The sequence below is a fragment of the Aplidium turbinatum genome, chromosome 2 (assembly GCF_918807975.1).
Source record: "Aplidium turbinatum chromosome 2, kaAplTurb1.1, whole genome shotgun sequence".
Classification (NCBI taxonomy): Eukaryota; Metazoa; Chordata; class Ascidiacea; order Aplousobranchia; family Polyclinidae; genus Aplidium; species Aplidium turbinatum.
The window spans coordinates 33,750,165-33,772,287 of NC_137473.1; the positions used below are offsets into that span (position 1 = coordinate 33,750,165).

At 37.3% G+C, this 22,123-nt stretch overlaps 1 protein-coding gene across 2 annotated transcripts in view; it reads right to left on the bottom strand.

Moving 5' to 3' along the window:
- LOC145764542 (prominin-1-A-like) overlaps positions 1–19,000 on the bottom strand; it is an 88,525-nt gene extending 69,525 nt beyond the window's left edge. For both annotated transcript variants that reach the window (XM_082576164.1, XM_082576163.1), the window contains exons 1-4: positions 18,751–19,000; positions 14,799–14,910; positions 13,137–13,201; positions 12,280–12,488 (exon numbers count right to left, since the gene is read on the bottom strand). In XM_082576164.1, the coding sequence (XP_082432290.1) occupies positions 12,280–12,488; positions 13,137–13,201; positions 14,799–14,910; positions 18,751–18,786 (422 nt within the window). In that variant the 5' untranslated portion in view covers positions 18,787–19,000. The remainder of the gene's footprint in view (positions 1–12,279; positions 12,489–13,136; positions 13,202–14,798; positions 14,911–18,750) is intronic.
- Between the last annotated feature and the right edge of the window lie 3,123 nt (positions 19,001–22,123).

The window sequence follows — 22,123 nt, forward strand, 5'->3', positions numbered from 1 at the left end:
TCCAGTCACAGTACGCAGTGCGTCGTTGATAGCGGTATCTAATTGAATTTTTAACTTAAGTTTGAATACAAAAAGTAAAAATGGCTCAGCCTCGAAAAAAAATTAAGATTCAATAATTCCTATATTCAATTTGGTTTCACTGTGATACATTCTGGAGAAGAAAAGCCGCAGTGCGTATAGGCTATACTATTCTGTAAAGTTTTAGAAAGTTCTACTCTAAAACGTAGCAAGCAAGCTGAAAAGACATTTGGTGACACATCATCCAGATTTTCAAAACAAAGATGCAACTTTTTTAAACGGCAAGCTATTAGTTTAGTTAAGTCAAGATTTGATAGCACTGGTGATCAATGGAAGGAAAATACAGCAGCTGAAGCAAGTGTCTCTGTCAAATGACACTGTGAGTAGGAGAATATCTGAGGTATCGGAAAACATTTTGTCGCAGGTGGTTTCAAAGATACAGAAGTCAATGTCACATTGATACCTAGCTCAAAACTTGTTGGATATAATGCATAATATCAAGATCATGTGGCACCAAACGGAACATAACATAGAACTGACAACACCCAAGCAGGTGCACCCATTTTATTGACGTGTGCATTTTAGTTGCATGTAACAAATAAATTATTATTTACCGTTTTTACGCTAATCTGCCTTAAGTTTTGGAGGACCGTAAGTTGTTGAAAAAATTGCAAGGGGACCGTTCAACAATTTTTTAAAAAAAGTTTGAGAACCACTGCTTAGCCTAATCTAGCAACATCATTTCAATTTTTGTTTCTTTGTTATTGTAATTGACAAAAAAAACTTTGTGAATGATCCTTTGTGATGCATAACAATACCACTTTGTTCAAAAACTTTTCCCATGGGCGTGAGAGTTAGTAGGCTACACAGCCCCCAGGCCCAGAGCTTCAACTTCAATTACGTGAACTTCAGAACGATTCGTTTTTGCTGTCAAATAAAATGGAAAATCCTGCAAGCTTTTGGAAGTCAATGTGAAAAAAGAAGTTTCCCCTTTTAAAAGATGCTGTTTTGAACCTGTAGGCCACTCGATGTTTGGAAGTAGCCTACATACATTTGCGAATGTATGTTTTCGGCAATGAACAATATTAAAACCAAAAATCGAAATCAACTTGGAAACGAGGCTCTTTACGCTTGCGTTCGCATGGCCACAACTACGATTCTCGTGGATACCAACGCTATTGTCTAAAATTAAATCCTAAAGTTGATAAAGTTAAAGATGATCCCCTTTTAGGTAGAACAAACTGTAGAGGTTTTAAAGAGTACGGTACTAAATATATGCCATAGGCTATGTATAATTTAACAGCAATAAGCCTATGAATCGTTATTTAAAAACATTGGTCCGCAAGAAAAAAAAAAAAAAATTTGGCCGCGGTGAAAAGAAGTTGGACAAAGCTGATCTAATTCATCATTGAATGTGTGTACTGTGTATCTTTGTAGTATTAAAAGTAGCAAAATATATATTCTTTATAAATCACTTGATATAAAAAACACATCACAAACTATTAGTCCGGCAGCCCGTGACGTATTTGTAACATCATAAGGTACGGTACAAAAGGTTTGAGTGTTTTATCAAACTTGCCCCAGTGCCCCACGGTGAGATGTTTAGAAACCCACATCCGAGGTTTCACTGCTGGGGAGTTTGGAGGCTACGGCCCGGTAAAAAAAACATTTTGGGGGTCAAAAAACATCATAAAGTACAAGAACAAAACTTACGCCAGATTTTATGCCTTCACTTGTAGATTTTGGAACAAGTCGATCTGGGTGCCCCAGGTGCGGCATTCCCAAATAAGGGGCCTCCAAAATTGGGGCAAAAATACGTAAAAATAACATCGTAAGGTACAAAGATGGAACTTGTATCACCAGTTAGGGCATGTTCCACTGAGTTCGAAACAACTTTTCTTATGGTCCCAAGGTGGAGCTTAACCTCATTTCGGGGTATAGGCTAACCCAGGGGTGGGCACACTTTTTGAATTAGGGGCCAAAATTATTTTGTTCTTAGACTGGCGGGCCAAGTGATCGAGCCGCCACTTACATATAGTTTGTCACACGAATAACAAAGGGACAAAAAAAACGGAAGATTAAATTAACAAATAACTGAAAAATACAACCAAAAAACAAAATCGAATTTAAATACGACGTCTGACAGGATTGTCAAGCTTTATTTTTTGCCAAAGCATCGAAATTTGGCATCATTTTGGTTGTGGCGATAGTCAGGATAGATTTGAGGTGCGCATCACTCAGCTGAGACCTGTGGCTAGATTTGTTAAAATTCATCAAGCTGAACGTCTGTTCACAAATATATGTGGAACCAAACAATACCAGCATTTTTTGTGCCACCTTTCGAATTTCTGGAAATCTGGTGTTGCTTAGCGATGCGTAAAACTCATTTAGCTTCAGGGCTTCGAATTTCTCCTTTAAAACGTAGTCACTCTGAAGATCGATCAATTCCAACTGCAGTTCTTGTGGTGCTGTTGCAGCGACTTGTGAAAGTGGAGCCGAAATAATCTGAAATGGTTTTTGGAGTTTTTCGAAATCAAGAAATCTACGGCAAAATTCGTGGTGCAAATCATTTAATGATTTGCTGTATTTATTTGCATGTTTAGGGGCTTCTTTCATCGTCAGTAATGTGGGGAAATGAACAAAAGAATTGTTGGACATTTGTGCTGAGAATAAAGCCAATTTTGATTTGAAAGCCGTAACGCTTGTGTACATATCGTGAGCGAAGAGTTCTTTCCCTTGCAGCTTTGCATTCAGCTCATTCATATGTGTTAATATATCGACAGAAAAAGCAAAATCACAGAGCCAATCTCTGTCCTCCAGCTCAGGAAATTCATCAGCTTTCCCGATTGACTTCAAAAATGAGGTAATTGCCTCTTTAAGGTTCCAGACTCGTTTACATGCTTTACCCAAGCTTAACCAGCGCACATGAGAATGATAAAGCAAGTCCTGGTGATCAGAATCAATTTCCTCAAGAAACTTGATAAATTGGCGATGGTGAAGTCCTCTCCCTTTTATGTAGTTGATCAGTTTTACTACTGCCTTCACTACATGATTGAGCTGCAGTACAGATTTACACAGGGCTTCCTGATGGATAATGCAGTGCAAAAAAGTTATATCCACCCCAGCATTTTCCTCATTCATCTTATCTTGAAGTCTTTTTAGCAGTCCAACATTTTTTCCTGTCAAATTTGGTGATCCATCAGTGGTGACATTCGTAAGTTTGTTCCATGGTAATTTAAACCTGTCGATCACACTAGTGACTTTAAGAAAAAGGTCCTCTCCTCGAGTAGTCCCTTTTAACGACTCCATTGCTAAAAGTTCTTCTATTATCTCAAACTTGTCATTAATTCCTCTGACGAAAATCAAAAGCTGTGCCGTGTCTCTTACGTCATTACTTTCGTCCAGCGCTAACGAATAAAATACAAAAGAATCTGCTTTTCCTTTCAACTCGTTAGCTAAGTGCTCATCAATTTGTTCTATACGGCGAGTTACAGTTCTGCGTGATAAACTGATTTGTTCATATTTGCTTTTTGCATCTGGACACAAGAGACTTGCTGTCTCTACCATGCACTGCTTGATAAATTCTCCATCGGAAAATGGTTTGCTTGCTTGTGCTATTTTGAAAGCCAGTAAAAAACTTGCCTTGGTGATTGACTCAGAAACTGCACTCTGCTGAAAAAGAGTGCTTTGCTGAATCCGAAAATTTGCCACTAATCTCTGAGAAACGTCCTTTCTTTGCTGAGTTGACAGGCTGCTATGATGGTTTGCATGATTGGTGTCAAAATGGCGGCGGATGTTGTATTCTTTCAAAACAGCAACGTTTTTTTGGCAAATAAGGCATACCGCAGTTGATCCCACTTCGGTAAAAAAGTATTTCGTCGTCCACTCCTTTTTGAACACTCTGCGCTCACTATCGACTTTACGCTTCTTCGCTGCACTCATTTTAACAATATAATTTATTAACAACTTAGCAATGTCTATTTCGCTTAGCATTCCACACTGACGAAACTGTTGATAAAAACACTAAACTAAGAAATATGGTACATTACTGGTTAAATTGACTAATAAAACTTTCTGTTTTTAGTGAACCTCCCAGCAAACTGTCCACTTGAAGCGGTTGACTGTCTCTTATCTATAGTCTCGTTCTGTTGCTCAACACAACAAACAGTTTACCAGCCTCATTTTTTTAAAAAAATGAGGCTGGTAAACTGTTTGTTGTGTTGAGCAACAGAACGAGACATTACTGGTTAAAAGCAGAAAGCACTGTTGCGTCAAGCGACGCACAAATGTACCTGTGACATCATAATGCTCTACATTCTACATTGTATCGCTATTTAGAGACAAGAGGTATCTAATCCTCCTATTGAAACTTCACAATAATAAAACTTGCAACATGTCGATAACATCCGGCGGGCCAGAATACAAGAGCCGGCGGGCCGGATTTGGCCCGCGGGCCGTAGTTTGCCCATGTCTGGGCTAACCCCTAAAATTCAGAAAATTAATATCATAAGGTACATGGATGAAACCAAGTGTAGGTGATAGTACCTCACATATAGATTGCAGAACATTAAAATTTGGTAGCCTCAGGTGGGGCATTCCAGAATAAGAAGCCCCAAAGTTGGGGCAAAATACGTAAAAATAACATCATAAGGTAGGCTACAAAGATGAAACTTGTATCATCATTTGGGACGCGTTCCACCGAGTTCGAAAAATCTTTTCGAAAAAACGGCAAAAATCGAGGAAGCGAAGGTCACTGGCAGCTGATGTTGTAGATCTTCAACCGTATAGAAAGCGGAAACGGATGACAGAGCTCGTTTTTTTGGCTTTTGACGATGAAAAGAGAATTGAAACGCACAAGGCTTTGCAAAACTTTTCTACGATTGATTCATTGTGGATGGTGTCCCTTGCCTTGGGTATTCCAAGGACACCTATGTGGGTCGGATGGAATGCAAAAGTATTCGATGATAACTTCCCAAGACAGAAGATCTCGTGCCTTCCGCAGATCAACCAGTCTCCCACCAGTCTGCAAGTGGTTGCTGAAACAATGAGAAGATCGTTGCAGATAGCAGATGAATGCCAGTAAGAGTAGGCTATATGTATGGCTATATGAGCTTAACCTCAGTTTCGGGGTACAACCCCAAAAAATTCACAAAATTAACATCATAAGGTACATGGATGAAACCAAGTGTAGGTGATAGTACCTCACATATAGATTTCAGAACATTAAAATTTGGTCGCCTCAGGTGGGGCATTCCCGAATAAGGAGCCCCCAAATTTGGGGCAAAATACGTAAAAATAACATCATATGATGCAAAGATGGAACTTCTTTCATCAGTTGGGGCATGTTCCACTGAGTTTGAAACAACTTTTCTTATGGCCCCAAGGTGGAGCTTAACCTCATTTTGGGGAATTACCCTTAAAATTCACAAAATTAACATCATAAGGTATAAAACCAAGTGTCTCTCGTATATATTTCAAAACGTCTGCAATTATTTCGGAAAATCAACGAAGCATGTAAGATATAATATCTACACAGTATAACATTTGCTTATTAGGTTAAAATTTATCACTATGAAAATAGATATTGTACGCAGGGGTGGATTGGCGGCTAATCATTAGCCTACTGGGAATTCGAGAACGTTCCCGGTTGGCCGGTCAGAGGGTCACTGTCCTGTTTTATTTACAAAAGAAAGTTTAATTTGAAATATAATAGTCGTAGCGCTATATCCTTATTCTTTGTTTGAATAACACTGACAATGATTCAAGTTACCAATCGAAGCTTGCTATACAAATACGTACAATGTCTAATTTTATAGCCTACATAATATTACCGGTGAAAGACTTTTTCTGAAATGAAATAAATTGTTTGTGAAACGAGCATTTTTATGCTAAATCTATTTTGATAGAAGTGGACCGTTATTATTTTTAATTTCCCGGGCTAATTCAGTTTGCTAATCCGCCCCTGATTGTACGTAGGCCTACCTACATTTAAGTTTTTCTCAGACTAAACACTGAACAGAAACAAATCACACTATGGTCTCATTTAAACAACTGAGCGGAATTCTTGAATAACATGTAATTTGTGCTGAAAGGAATAAAAAGATTGCTCGCTACAAAATAACGAAACCTGGAACGGCGTGCGAAAGAAACGTTAAACTATACACTAGAACGAAAAGATGCACATTGAACTATTTGAAAACGTAGGCTATGCCCTGTTCATCAAGTCAAAAGGCTTCTTGAAAAAGCATGCCTCCTGCATAATCTCTCTCGACTAGGCTATGCACCATTGGCCCGGTTTGCAGCCATGTGAAGTGATCAATCCTAACACATTGTTCCATGTGGTTTTGTGAGTTCTGGTGGAAACCGTAAAATTAACACTAGAACGGCCGAAAAAAAAGTATACCTCCAACGGCCGCTGGTGTCGAAATCGACACTTTTCACAAAAACTTTATTTTTCCGCAAAATTAGCAGTAAGATTTCGTTTTATTTTACATTGATAAAACTATCTGAAGCACTTATTACTTTTGTCACCTATTTGCGCTGTTCATTTGTTGGTTTTAGACAAAAATTATGACGTAGGCTACCAGGTTTTGATCAGTTCGAAGCTTGACTGTATCTGTATCTTGATACTGTACGATGATCTAAAAATTCAACAAAGCGAAGACATAATTATTATAAAAGTAGCACAAAGTTTTCTTATTCAGGAGAAGAAAAAAAATCAAACAAGTCAACAAACACTTTACGCAGTGCAGCCTTTGCACTCTGTAACTTTCCAGTCACCATTATCACACTTCCCACTTTTCGACAGTAGCCGCAAATGGTAACTGTATTGTTTTTGCAATAATATCCAGCACATTTTTCCGCGTTTTCTAGATAGTCGTCCCTGCTTTTCTTCTCTCTGCAGTGTCGCTTTGCGTTTCAGCACATGAGCAGTTCTCAAGAGCTCTCAAGGAGCTGGAGGATAAAATCACGTCGGCTGATGTTGCTGCTGGAACGTTTTCTAAAAATAATCCAAGAGTTCAAAGCTGCAATATCTAGCATATTTGTCCAAACTGCAAGAAGCCATCTTTTACTTGCTGCACGTGTGGTGTACTTTCTTGCCATTTGGTCAAACACATCAACTGCTACTTTGTTCTCGATATAAAAATGGATCACAGAGGGTTTCTTTTTCTCTGTTGCATCGATACTGGAGCTGTCATGCATAGTGGAAAGGACATTTGCATTTTTTTGCACAGATAGTTTACAAACATGCAGCTGTTCGTTAAATTGTAGAAGAATTTACTGGAAAATCTTTCTCCTCCACCCTTGCTCATCTCCTTTGTCAGTCCTTTACTGTTAGCTCGAACTGTTCCAACAATGGTTATATTTCTTTTCTGTAGTAAACCAGCAAGATTCACCCTAGTAAAGAAGTTAACTGTTGTGACGTTGTACCCGCTTTGTCTGTGTGAATTGGTGGTGATCTTGATCACTACATCCTCGGGGAGAAGCCTTCCATTTCGTTGCTTTCTTTCAATAGCTCCGATGTACGATAAGTACGGTTCTGTATTGCATACGTATTTTGAATGAACCTCGGCTAATACCCAGAATTTCATGCCAAACTTGTCTGGTTTGTTTGGCATGAACACGATAAAAGGACATCCGTCTTCCATTGGAAATAGCTGTTCATCGATTGGTAGGCTCCAATCCGGAGTGTACAGTAATTGTTGATGCAATTAGCAACAAGTCCTTCCAGTGGCTCTCGAATATGAATAAACTTATCTGTTGCAAATCGCTGATAGATTTGTGACAGGTATTTCTAAACTCAGTAGGATGACCTAAAATCAAGCCAAGCGATAGCACACATCAAGCCGAGTGTTGAAAAATTACCATGAGAAACGCAATAAGTAAGTGTGAAAACTATTGAATTAGTTTTTTCACACAGAAAATCTTTTATACTTTACAAATCTTATTAAATTTGTACGAGGTGTCGATTTCGACACCTCGGCCGTTGGAGGTATATTCGCACATTGTAGATAGCATAAAAAGATTTTTTAGAAAAATAATACTGAACTATAAAATTTAAGCATAATTGGAAAGCTACTGAAAGTTTGAAAACGTTGCGATAACAATTAATGCCCAAAATAGTGAACTAAATTTCTAAAAGTGTCGATTTCGACACCTCGGCCGTTCTAGTGTTATAAGTTCAAATCATATTCTATCCCAATGTTTACAAGAATAAAGGTAAAAAGTTGCTTATGTAGGCTATAGCCTACAGTTTATTTATGCTTGAGGTGGAGAAAGGCAAAAACATCTATTCATTAAAGGTATGCAGGTTAGTCCTCAGAAAAGTCACATTCATCCGTTTCTGTTGTTTCATCATCTGATTCTGTTCCGTCTTGGTCCAAACCCTTCTCACTTTGCAGAACGTTGTCCAGCGTGGACGGAACTGGATCTCCATGAAACCAAACTGGAGTGAATTTACCATCTTCCAAACGCCAGCCGCTTTCAACTGGTGTATGGAATAAGCTTCCTTTTTCGGCAGCATGTTTCCAAATGCCACAAATGTAATTCGCTCTGAGTATTTTCTGATGGAGCACAACTTTGCACGGGGGAAAGTTGCTTCCATCTGAACCTTTCAGTCGTCGCAATGGATTGGAACCTTTCGGTTTGTATGTCTCAATGAATTTTTTAAATCGTAATTCATTAACGCATTGACCACTTTTACATCCATACATCTGGCACACAAATTTTTCAATGCCTTTTTCAATGTTTTCATCAAGATTTTTCGAATATCCCAAAGCAGCAAAGGCATGTTGAGCATGCACATTTTTCTCCAATATATTAAGGGGTCCAGCCTTCCCTTTACTCAAAAAAGCATCTCTATAATCACAGCCTGTAAAGCAATGAAAACCGGGAAGCGACCGAAGCATGTCTGGAGATAAACTACAGGCAAGCTTTGATACATCAATAGGCTATATCTCAGAGTGTTGTTTGCCTGTACATCAACTTTCATCCATATGTTTACGTCTTTTTGTACGAACGACAAATTTCCTAACAGTAGCCTATAATCAGAACATCCGTGTCATTAGAACGGACTACCACATTTTTCACATGTTGGCATGCGGTGACGATGTGGTACATTAGGCGCGTGTCTGCTTCTTCGTGGTAGCATAACAAAGACTCCTCTTCACCACACAACATTTTTTCGCCATCTTTTCGATAAACATAACATTTTTCATCAAGTGTAGCATAAAGAATCTTTAAATCGAGGAAGCTGGAATACTCATATGATTTCCAAGAATTAACAAGAAAATGCACCAATGCTTGCTTGAAGTTGTCATTCCTCATTGAGGCTGCAAAATTACAGTAACAAGTCGTTTCATGGCTTCTCCTTCGATGAAGTATTGCTGATCGCGGAAGCCATGAATTGCTCGGCGATCTCGCTCGGCATCTTTGATGGACGGCGATACAGTTCTATCGAAAACAACGTGTATTGTTTTCCCACTGTGTCTGCACAATTTCTTCAAAGTCGTCTTTGCAACACCTCCGAACGTCATCGGCAAATCTCTAAGAGTGTGAAGAAGAAACATATCATCGATCAACGTACAGTCAACAAAAGGTGGATCTGTACTTTCAATTTTCTTTTCAAGAACCTTCAAAAGCATTGACTTTTGGGTTGATTTCATCGTTGCATCCATATGGCACAAAGACAGTGGTACTGGTGTGAGGGGGTAAGACAGCATCAATTTGTATCAATTGTATCGCATCTGTGATCACAGTGTATACTGTATGTTATCGCAACGAGCGCAAATAAAAACACAAATAAAAACACAATTATTCCATGTCTACCTTGTGATCTACTGCTAAACATAGAAGCCTTCCCATCAAATTGCGTTCCATTCTCAACTGAGAAAATTTGCCTTCGCGGGTTATGCTTATCACAACGGCAGCTTCAGAAGCAAATTTGCAGATTTTGTTTTCAAGTATAATTGGCTTGTTGAAGGTGCTAGCGTCCTCGTGGCATTGACTTATAAATTTGTTCTATCTTCAGTTCCTTTTTAAAAAACATTCAAAAAAAATTTTGAAGTGGCAGGAGCGACTGCTTTTCCTGTGCTAATATTGAATAGAAATGATACATCGAGGCTTGCACTAAATGGATTAACTGCACTGCTTATTTTTTGCGTTAGTTTATCCAAATGTCTGCGATCTCTATCGATGCTTGAAGGACGAAGGTCAAATGATGCTTCCTTTGCTGATGTCATCCCCAGATCTTCATAGAAGTGGTGAAGGATCGATCGGCGCATAAAGTGGGTAAGTGCCCATCTCTGTCTGGCACCAATTGAATTGGTGAAAGACGTAATCCCAGTGAGTCGATTGGCGGATTCTGCATTGATTGTTTGCTCCAAAGTTTGATCAACAGCACATCCACAGAAGCTTTTTTCAGTTCTTTTTACGGACAAGATGCCTTGTTCAAACAGATCACTTATTCTAGGGTGAGCTTTTTTTCCATTTTTAGCATGTTATCCTGCAGTCTCAAAATCCATCTTGCATAATTTGAATGGTTGAAAATGAAGAACACGCTTGACATCTCTCCTATGCAGTGCACAAACAACTGATGATTTGTAGAATGAATACTCCGAGCAAAGAGGAGGTACGTCTTGACAAGCTTTAAGTATCCATACCAGTAGCCTACTGGGCAGTCTTGCCATTTTCTCCTGTTTCGGTTCTCCTTGAAAATTCTTGGTAGGAACTCAAAAAGTCTTTAACATCGTCATCCAAAAAGCCAATCGTTGACTGGGATGGACGAATACATAAACGACGTAGTTCTTCGTCTAGATTTTCAGGAGCAGGGCATTGTAACAAGAATTGATTAAAATGCAAGATTTCTAATGCTGCTCGGAAAAGAACGTGTATTCGTTTGCATCTATTGTAATGAGTACCACGTAGAAACCCGTTAAGGGATCCTTCGGCAAGAATACCAGCTTCTGTTAGGATGTATGGACCACCTGAACCATCCAAGTACTTACCCATAGCTTTAAAGAACGCTATGCAAATGTGGAAACCACCCAGTAATATGAACAAACGGTCATATTTTGGACTTTCTTGCTCTTGAATGATAATAATAATAACAATATTTATATAGCGCCACATCCACAGTCAAACTATGCTCCTGGGCGCTGATGATGAGGGCATGTTTTGCAATAGCCAGATGGCATGTAACATACATATAGCCTACTCTTACTGGCATTCATCTGCTATCTGCAACGATCTTCTCATTGTTTCAGCAACCACTTGCAGACTGGTGGGAGACTGGTTGATCTGCGGAAGGCACGAGATCTTCTGTCTTGAGAAGTTATCATCGAATACTTTTGCATTCCATCCGACCCACATAAGTGTCCTTGGAATACCCAAGGCAAGGGACACCATCCACAATGAATCAATCGTAGAAAAGTTTTGCAAAGCCTTGTGCGTTTCAATTCTCTTTTCATCCTCAAGAGCCAAAAAAACGAGCTCTGTCATCCGTTTCCGCTTTCTATACGGTTGAAAATTAACAACCTCAGCTGCCAGTGACCTTCGCTTCCTCGATTTTTGCCGTTTTTTCGAAAAGATTTTTCGAACTCGGTGGAACGCGTCCCAAATGATGATACAAGTTTCATCTTTGTAGCCTACCTTATGATGTTATTTTTACGTATTTTGCTCCAACTTTGGGGGCTCCTTATTCTGGAATGCCCCACCTGGGGCGACCAAATTCTAATGCTCTGCAGTCCATATGTAAGGTACTATCACCTACACTTGGTTTCATCCATGTACCTTATGACGTTAATTTTGTGAATTTTAAGGGTTAGCCTATACCCCGAAAATGAGGTTAAGCCCCACCTTGGGGCCATAAGAAAAGTTTTTTCGAACTCAGTTGAACATGCCCTAACTGATGATACAAGTTCTATCTTTGTACCTTATGATGTTAGTTTTACGTATTTTTCCCCAACTTTTGGGGCCTCTTATTCGGGAATGCTCTACCTGGGGCACCCAGATCGACTTGTTCCAAAATCTACAAGTGAAGGCATGAAATCTGGCGTAAGTTTTGTTCTTGTACCTTATGATGTTTTTTGACCCCTAAAATGGGTTTTTCACCGGGCCGGAGCCCCCAAACGCCCGAGCAGTGAAACCTCGGATGTGGGTTTCTGAACATCTCACAGTGGGGCAAGGTTGATAAAACACTCAAACCTTTTGTACCTTATGATGTTACAAATACGTCACGGGCTGCCGGACTATATTACTTACGCACTACACAAGGTAACTAAGACCAGTAGAAAAAAAAGAAAATGCCTCCATTGGCTTCTAGCCCGTTCCTGAGATTGCACCATTAGGCCTCCACATCTTTCAGAGCAAATACGGTAGTAGCAGATGATTAATCCGATTATAGGAAAGAGAATCACGAATGCGAAACCAAAAAATAAGCAAGTGACAAAGCCAGCTTCGAGAAACAACACCTGCAAATACATAATGTCAAAAAGAAGAAGACTGAATACTGAAAAGTTTGGGTGTTCATCAGGACAATTATCGTTTCTACCACTAGTTGCTACGTTCATCTGATGAAATTGAAAGTAAAATTAACAACAAACAAGATGGCTTATTGCTTCACTGGCGTTTCGCGCACCATGACAATGCGCATCCTCAGAGCGAATAACATACAAAATAAACTTTCACCAGGTTATATACTGTTTGTTGTTAATTTTACTTTCAATTTCATCAGATGAACGTAGCAACTAGTGCTAGAAAAGAAGAAGACTTATGATTGAACAAACAGCTTGTTCGAAAAAAGTAGCTTATTCAGTTTTTAGCCTAATATCAATTGAAGCTATTTAATTTACAAAGAGAAGCACTACACTAACTGTTTAGTTGCAGCTTTGACAGAACCTTATTGCAGCACATATTCCAATAGTTGTCTCAACCCATGCTTTCCTCCAACTACTGTATGGTGTTGTAGCAGACTACCGTATGTGGAAATATGCTTAAGTAGGGTGTTGCGAGTAAAAGATGTTTACAAGAATTCTACTCAAAAAATTAATGTTTGATAAAAAGAGAGATTTGTAGAGCAGCTCGATCAAAAAAATCATTAAAAATCAGAAAAAACCTACTGTTTGCCACTCGGTAAGAACAGCACCAAGATCATGATTTCTACTTGCAACATCGAAAATAAAATCTGGAAAAAACAAACTGTTAAATCTTTCAACAAAAATATGCAATACTTAAACTGCTTGCTAATAACATTGTGATGTGTAAGTTTTAACGGTACAGACTGCCTTGTTCACTTTGAATATGAAACTGAGAATGTGTTTCATGTTAGTCAAGTTTTTGCCAAATTGCGTCAAATTAAAAACGTCAAATAAGCACTTACAATAGTTTTATTTGACGTTTTTAAATTGGTTTCATGCTGATTGTAAAACTGTGCAGTAGTGCGTACAAAACTTGATTCATCACTCATGCCGTTCACTCTCCTCTCTTGTTGTTATTGAAGTTTCTTGTTGATCGTTAACAATTAAGTCTCCCCATGTCCACCTAAAGATACAGCCTGATTTGTCACATTTTGCAGAAATTTCCAGGTTTTTCTAACTTTGAGCGAATGTTTAAATAAATTTTTTTTTAAATTGTATTCTTACGCTTTCTTTATTCTTTTTCCCAGATGACACAATAGGTTTTAACATTCTCACATGTTGAAAAGCAAAGAAAATTTGATTTCGAAGATTTTAGTCAGACTGTTAATTTTCAATAACAGTCTGATTTTGCGTTTTTTAACTTACTTTTTCTCATTTGCTACTGCTTCCCCAAAGCAACAAAAATATTTTTTTTGAAATTAGGAAACCGTAAAAAGTAAAAACATCTCAAAAAATATCAGTCAAGCACTAGCAGTAGCTGTAATCAAAATCTGCAAAATGTGACAAATCAGGCCGCATCTCTAGGTGGCCATGGTCTCCCCCTTTTTTTCTAACTTATTTCAAACTTTGCGCGAGATAAGTTTTTGTCCAGAAGTTGAATTTTCATTTTGCATGTTTAGTTGTTTTCAGCAATATGTCCTGTGTTTTGCCATGCTAGACAGGTAGTCACTACCTGGTCTAGCCCCCCTGAAGAAGTCAGTCGTGTCTGATTGACGAAACGTCGGAATAAAAGCAGATTGTCACTGTATACATCTTGTGATAGTTTAGCTTAATTTGCACCAGTAGAACATCTCATATTACTTAGCACTATTCATTGTTGCTATAGCACAAATGAACATATATCTTTCACTAACTCTGGCTATTTTTTAAATAGGTCTGTGGCCCACCTCAACATTTTTCCATGACCCACTAGTAAGCCATGGCCCACCGGTTGAGAACCGCTACACTACAAAATTTTGAAAATAATGAACAAAACCATGCTTTTCTCCCACTAAGGGTACGGCAGTTGGCATGTGACCAAGAGGCTCGATCTAATTGTTTCTCTGCAGCCGATTGTAGCAAGAATTGACAGCGATAGACACCGTGTTTCGCCTATGAGGCTGGGCTCGTCAGCATCGCACCACTTATTCATGCCACAAGGGTATTCGACCGCCGGTTTTAACAGTCAGTTTAACTTTGTATACCGGTACAACTTTGTATATAACTATCTTGTTTTAATGAAGTCTTAAATATACCAAACTATTGTTTAGATTGACACTAAAAAATAAGTTTATATTTTGTTTTTATATGTTCTTATTTTGTAAACGTATGTAAACATGTAAAAAAGTATTTTTTTATTTTGTAAACTTTAACAAAAGCACAAACCTTCTATGGTTGAAAACGGAGTAAACACAACATTGACAAAGGCATTGCTGATGAAGAAAAGATGCTTCAGGGAGATGATAACAACTGGTGGTAAAGGTTGGTCAAAAGTTACCTGTAGAATACAAAAAATTAATTCAAAACTTTATGTTTTTCAACCATGGTTATTGGTTTGTTTAAACTTTAAAGCCTTGGCTATGTGACAAGCAAAACAAACAGTTATTTCAGCTAAAACTTCATTTAATAATCTAAAAATGCAATTCACACAATTCCATCTAAGCAGAAATTGCGATAGCTTGCAAAAATTAACTTATTTTCGCACAAAACTACTCAGCTTGTTGATAAAAACTCTAGTAGGCTATAGAAGAAGTAGCCAGAAAACCAAGACCAAAAACCTTACACTTCCGGCACAAACTTACGTTAAATTTAGACCTAGCGGTGGCCCATATTACACAGCTGCTGTGTAATATGGGCTACCCTCTATGTAAAATGGACCACCGAATCTGTTACTAAACAGTGATTCTCAACCTTTTTTCTTTCGTGGCCCATTTCTGTTGCACAAAAATTCTTATGGCCCATTAATTGTTTATCCAAGAAAAAAACTGCAAAATAGGTTTAAAAAAAACAAAAAAAAAAAACAGCACAAATTATTTCAAAACAGATTATTATTGAACCGTGCATCAATGAGAAGCATGCTCATGAAAGTTATTGACCAACTTGTAGTTACAGTGGTTCTCAACATTTATGCCGTATTCCTCCTTTGAAAGACAGAAGTATTTTCAATTTTTCCCGCAATAATTCACAAAAAAATACTATAAACAGATCTGCAGAATTTTCAGTAGTGGTCCATTACATCCTAAAGTGTTGTAAAAACTCAATGTTGATCGAAAACTATGTGCTCAGTTATAAATAAATTAACCATTTCAATAGATCTTTTAGATAAATTTACGTTTCTTCCCAATTCCTTTCAACATGATTATTCTTCCCTTTAAGTTAAAAATGTCGCCTTATGGAGCCAAATGGCTCTCTATAAGAATCACACTGTTGTAGTTGCTTAAAATTAACGTTCGTATATTATGCAACAGACGGCATTGATTACATCACGCCACCAAAATTACTATTTAAAAAATTAGATTGAAAATTACCATTCTGCAGCAAATTACAGCAGCACCATTCATTGTTGCTATAACACAAATGAAACTATATCTTTCACTAACTCTGGCAATTTTTTAAATAGGTCTGTGGCCCACCTCAAAAATTTTCTATGGCCCACTAGTGAGCCATGGCCCACCGGTTGAGAACCGCTGTGTTAGAACAAGAAATCAACTGCTCCTTGTCTAATGTTGGTTTAATTAATTATCCAGTTTATAAATATACAGTACAGTAATTTAATAATTGAAAAATTTCAATCAAAACAAGAAAATAAAGACACAATCAAAACAACAAATCAATAACACATCGCACAGTATAAAATTTGATACACAAATAACAAAAAAATGTATGGGCTATTGCCGTAGAAATATAAATTTGCAAGAGTTGGATCACCATACGCCTCATTCTTGGTCCTGATCTTTATATTTACATTTTTATGAAATTTTGCAGTAAATATAGCATCGCTGTCAGCAGTGTAATAAGGGCCACTAGCCAGGCATGAAGGAACAATTTTAAAAGTAGTTGGGCCCAGAGGCGCGGCAGTCAAAGTCAATCCAACTTCCCCCATAACAGAAAATAAAGTAAGCGGGCCCAGGCCCACGTGGTTCCTCCATGCCTGCCACTAGCCCACAGCTAGTACACAAAAACCACGTGGCCCATATTACACAACTGGGTGACTTTTTGTAATTTCTCATTTTCTCTTCCAATCTTTTCAAAGCTTTCTGCTACACTATGCACAGAGGTTCTGTGAATATTTTAAGCTTTCAACCATTTTTCTGTTCGCACTAGCTCCAACACTGTAACTTATTTGCGTTCAAGCAAAAATTATAACAACTCCTACCAAAACCCAATCATCACGCTAGTGCATTCACTCAAACAAAATTTCCATCAAACTCTGAGTTTCTTTCTTTGTCTTCTAGTTTAATTCTTTCAAGGTGTTCAAGAAATGTGACCACAAGCCTTTTTCAAATACGCTAAACAAGGTCGGACCATATTAGCAAGTGGCTCATATTACCCTACTTTCTCCTTGTTGTTTTGGGAAAAACCTCCAATTTGTCGGTCAATGCTGGCTTCAAGATTTCAGCAGTGGTGCACAAAGGGGAGAGGGGGTTAAAAATAAACATTGTGCTTGATGTTGAATTTTTCTTAATGTTTTATTGCTTATCATGGCTTTAGTGTATTTAGTTATCCTCTATTTTTCTACATCAACTCAACTTATTAAGCCTACTATTTTTTGTGTAAATCGAGTTGAAAGAATACGCATTTTTGCTGTGATATAGCAATTATAGTCAAAAAACTATCTGTGACGAAACAAAACAGTAAAAATTTAAGCAAATGAGATCGAAATTTCTCGCTTGCTTGAGGTTTGCTGCTGTTGTGTACAAGCAGAGATTACTTAATATAATATAGTAAGTAAGTCAGTAGTAATTAGTAAGTCATCTATGGAATAAGCCAAGTAGGGCTGCATAAAGCAAAACTAGGCTACTATCAATCCAGGCACACTACCTGCTTCCATAACATGTCTGTTTTCGCTAGTGGTCGAGCATTTGTTTTTAGTAAACAGTTTTTACCGTTTGCTGGGACATTTCGCTAACATAAGCAACGTTAGTTTTTTACATTGAAACGTTTTTCAAATAAAAATTTGTTTTATTTTGGCAAAAAATTTTCTTGTCTTTATTCGTTTCAAAATCGTGGCTTTCAACCCTCCCATGAAAATTATACGCCACTGGATTGTATTGTAAATTTAGCATCGGCCAATTATAAATTTCCCAGCCACATGACATTTAAATGCGCTTTGGGCTACAGAAATACGAAAGACCAATGTATGAACATCTCACAGTGCGTCATGAAGTATTAATGCGTGTTCTTGTGTAAAAAGTGTTTTTTCACTTATAAATGGTGTTTCAAACAAGACACGTCGCATTTCAGAATTTTGTTTCGTTTGATGTAATCACAGGATTTGTAGTAATTTTTATCATCTTTGACTTACTGTTTCTGCTGCCGAGGAAAAGCAAGGCACAACTACGAGTAGCCTAATTAAAAGTTTAAAATGGCCTTTTTCTGCTTGTTGCAATCTTAACTAACTTGAAAAACCTCTTCATACTTTACAGGAAAGAATGACCAAATATTGCGTGCAATATTTGTGGACAGCGGGTTGAATTTATAAGTTACATTACATTGTCCACTTAACCAAGAGATTTTTAACAGAAAGCGTAAAGGTAGTGAAATATAGCCCAATAGGCCATCTTGCAGCCTTCATCAAGAGCACAATTTAGGCTACATGGTTATGTTTTGTGACGTGTCATAGACCTTCTTTTGTTTCTACCTTGAAATAAATACAGTTTAATATGGTCTCCTGCAATAGCTTTCAACACCCCATTAAAATTTTACGCCACTGGATTGAAGTGTAAATTTAGCATAGGCCAATTATAAGTTTCTCAGACACATGACATTTAAGTAGGCTAATGTTTCCAAATTATTTTTTCGGATGCTTTGGCTCTATAACATTTTGACTTTTTTTTTAAACGACTTTGAATAAATAACTTGAAATAAAATAAGTTATACACCTAAGGTTTGCACAAGTGTAAAAGTATGCTTCCGAGAATTTTAAAGTTTGTGACAATTGTTTAAATGTTGTGGTTAGCCTAAACATAATATTCAAGCGTTTTCAAACATTCCAAGTTTATATAACCGTACCTAGTCCATTACTACAAAATTTAAAACCGTAGTTTAGTTAAATTTAATAAACACATAAGCTCTACACAACGATAAACACGCCCTATACAATATTTCATTTCTTTACCTGAGTGATATTGGTATAAGGGATGTTTGAAGCCATTATTCCTCAAATCCTGGATTTACAAAGGAGCAACCATCAGACAAGGCATATTCATACCGTACTAAAAATGTTAAGTGCAATAATTGAAACCATTTTGTAACTCTTGCAGAGGCTTTGGCTGATTTATTTGGATGTGCAAAGGAATAAACTTTTGGAAAAAAGGCAAGTAAATATTGAAAACGTAAATCGAAATTTAAACATTTAATAACTCTTGCAAAAGTTTTAAAAGAATTATTTTAATGACATATCAAAGTGCTACAAGTTGTTTGCACATTGTAAAATCCTGTCATATACCATCTATGAAGTCACAATGACTAGTTTATTGTTGGATAACATGACACGTCCAACAAAAAATGTCATGTGTCTAAAGGTTTTTCCAACTGTGTCAGGATAATTTGGGTGCTAATTTCAATGCACTGTAAAGCCAATTTGTTTTTATCACATTTATTTTGTGAGATCCAGCATTGAAAACTTCAAATTTCTGCATCTTTATTTAAAATTTACAGCATTGTACTACTGCCATGTCGAATTTAGTAATTTTGATGTCAACGAAATCTTTGATGATTTCATGATGCTCAAAAGATGATATAGCTGATAGTTACACATAAATCAAAATAACTGCAGACAGTGCACACCGTTTCGACCTTCCGGTCTCGTCAGTGCAGTGTTTATAAAACATGTCCGGTTTTGTCCGGTCGCTGTGGCAAAGCAAGACAAGTGTCCCGCTTTGGCTCAAGTGTATTTTAACAGCTTTTTTAAATTAGAATGTTACAGGACATTGTATGATTTATTTTCTTTATACGTGAAGTGAATTTTTGTTAGGCATATATCTTGCAAAGAGTTATTCAGTGTGTGTTTTTAGAATTTGAACCTGGTTTCACCATATTGCAACTTGTATTGTGTTGAAGATGATACGATATACAGCAATGATGACTGTAGCATATCCAGTGGTTCCCAACCTTTTTTATCCGGTGGACCCTTTTAATCGATATTCAAAGCTAAATTCTCCCCTATAGATTTAGTTTGTTAAAAACTCGTTTACATTAATATTTTAATCTAAGTCTAGGAAGAAAAACTAAACTTTCACTAGTAATAATCTTTTTAGCCTGTAATATTCCTTTTCATGCTAAAATAATTTAATTAACGAAGAACGTTGCTGAAAATTATTTTATTCAAAGAACACATTCAAAATATAAGAGTCAATACATTTAACAGTCTGTGTGAAGCTTGTGATTTTTTTGTTTCGACAACTTATGAATGTGGTGGAAGAGTATTGAAAAGAGCACAACGAATATCATTCTTCACGTCTAATCTGTTTGTCTGTTTTGTTTTCATTTGCAAGAGTTGAAAAACCTGGTGCGCATAAATAAGTGGGAAGCAAACGGAAGGATACTTCAAATAGCTTTTTCTGCCACTTTAGGATAGAAATTACACATTAATGGCCAAAATTCAGTGATTGATTTTTCTCTGAATAGGCTAAGTCTCTTGCACAAGAATCTATTTTGAGTTTTAAAAATTCATCCTGCAATTTATTCGGAAGTTTTTCCATCAACAATGTGAATGAATTTCGTATTAAATCAAGCTCATCATCATAAAATTCAGGAAAATATTGAATGAATTCCAATTCTAATGCTGTGAGATGTTGCAAAATCATTTTTTTTCCAACCCTGGAAGAACTTGTTCTTTGCCGTCAACAACCAGTACCGATGATAATTCTTTAAACATGGTAACATGTTCAATTGTTTATTCTAACTTTTCTCTTTCAATTATCAAGCTTGCTGGTGAAAGCTTCCAGAGCATCAAGACACAAATGAACAAGCTTAGCACCTTACAAGATAAGGCTGTCAGAATAGTAGCAGGTGGCAGGTGGTTTGAACATGTCACACCTTTCTATAAGCAACTTAACATACTCAAGCTTAAAGATTTGTACGAACACGAAATTGCTAAGTTCTTGTTTAAATTTGATACGGATGTATTGCCTCTGCCTTTCGCACACTACTTTGAAAAAACCAAACTCATGTATAATGCACGTCTTACTAGACACTCTGCCAATGATTGTTATTTTGTCCCACATTACGCCTCATCCCGACTCTAGCGCAGCATTAAATATGCCGGGGTGAAAGTCTGAAACTCCTTACCAACGAGCATGCGTAAACTGTCATTTTATTCTTTTAAAAAGCAACACAAATATTCACTCATCGCCAAATATTAGCACGACTAATTTTGTACTACCTTCATGTTACTGATTGGCTACTTTGGCTACTAAATATATTTCTCTGTGCAAGACTATCATCTACCACCTTGTCTCAATTTTCGTTATTGAATTATTCATTGTGTTCTCTATCCTATGTCGCTTATTCGTAGTGATCTTTTAGATTATGTAACTAACTGTTATCGCAATTCTAGATCTTCTATTAGAATCTGGGGTATCTGCTTGAATCGAAGACCCATGGTCTCTTTGCAGATTCCCGTTGCTGGGAATTCCTTTTTTATTGCTGTATTTATTGTACTATATTTACCTACAACAAAATAAATCAATCAATCAATCAATCTTTAAATACTTAGCGGTAGGCTACTGGCATCTGCTCCTGGAAGGGCCACCCAAGCCAGGCTGGTCGATAAGTAGAGGCCAGACAAAACGTAGTCCCCCCCCCCCCCCGCGACCAGGACAGCAGAGCCTTCTAGTACCTTAAGATAATCTCCTAATGACAGTGACATAAATCAATCACTCTCTTCCAATCTGCCTTGAGCCAGCATGGAAGCAGTACAGTTTGTAAATTCACCTGACATTAATATGTCAATGGCTCATGGATACAGATAACCCATGTTGATACGCCATCTGCTTTAAACGGAGATGGCGATTGAATACAGTATATAGCCTACCGTATATTGGTGTTTTTTCCCTTCCATTTTCAGATTTAGTTTATTCAATAGACCAAACATATCAACCAAATAAGCAAGGTACCTCATCCATCTGTCATCATTTAGCAATCAAAAATGGGAAAAAACCAACTGAAAAAGGTGATCTGGTACTATGACACTTCCTCAAATGGGCGATCTACCTAATACAGAAAGCAATATCAATAAGAAAATAAATCAATAGCTTTTTTTCCTTGGTCTGAACCTTAAAACATTTGACCAGGCTAACACACACAATAGTATTTCAATAAGATTTAATTTATGTTATGGAACCGGTTTTCTTCCATTAGGAATCGTCAGCATAACTGAGTCGAAATAAAAATTAGCCTACATCAATAGATGTCAGCACAACCGAGTCGAAATAAGAATTAGCTTACAATATCAATAGATGCCAGCACAACTGGACCAAAAACAAACG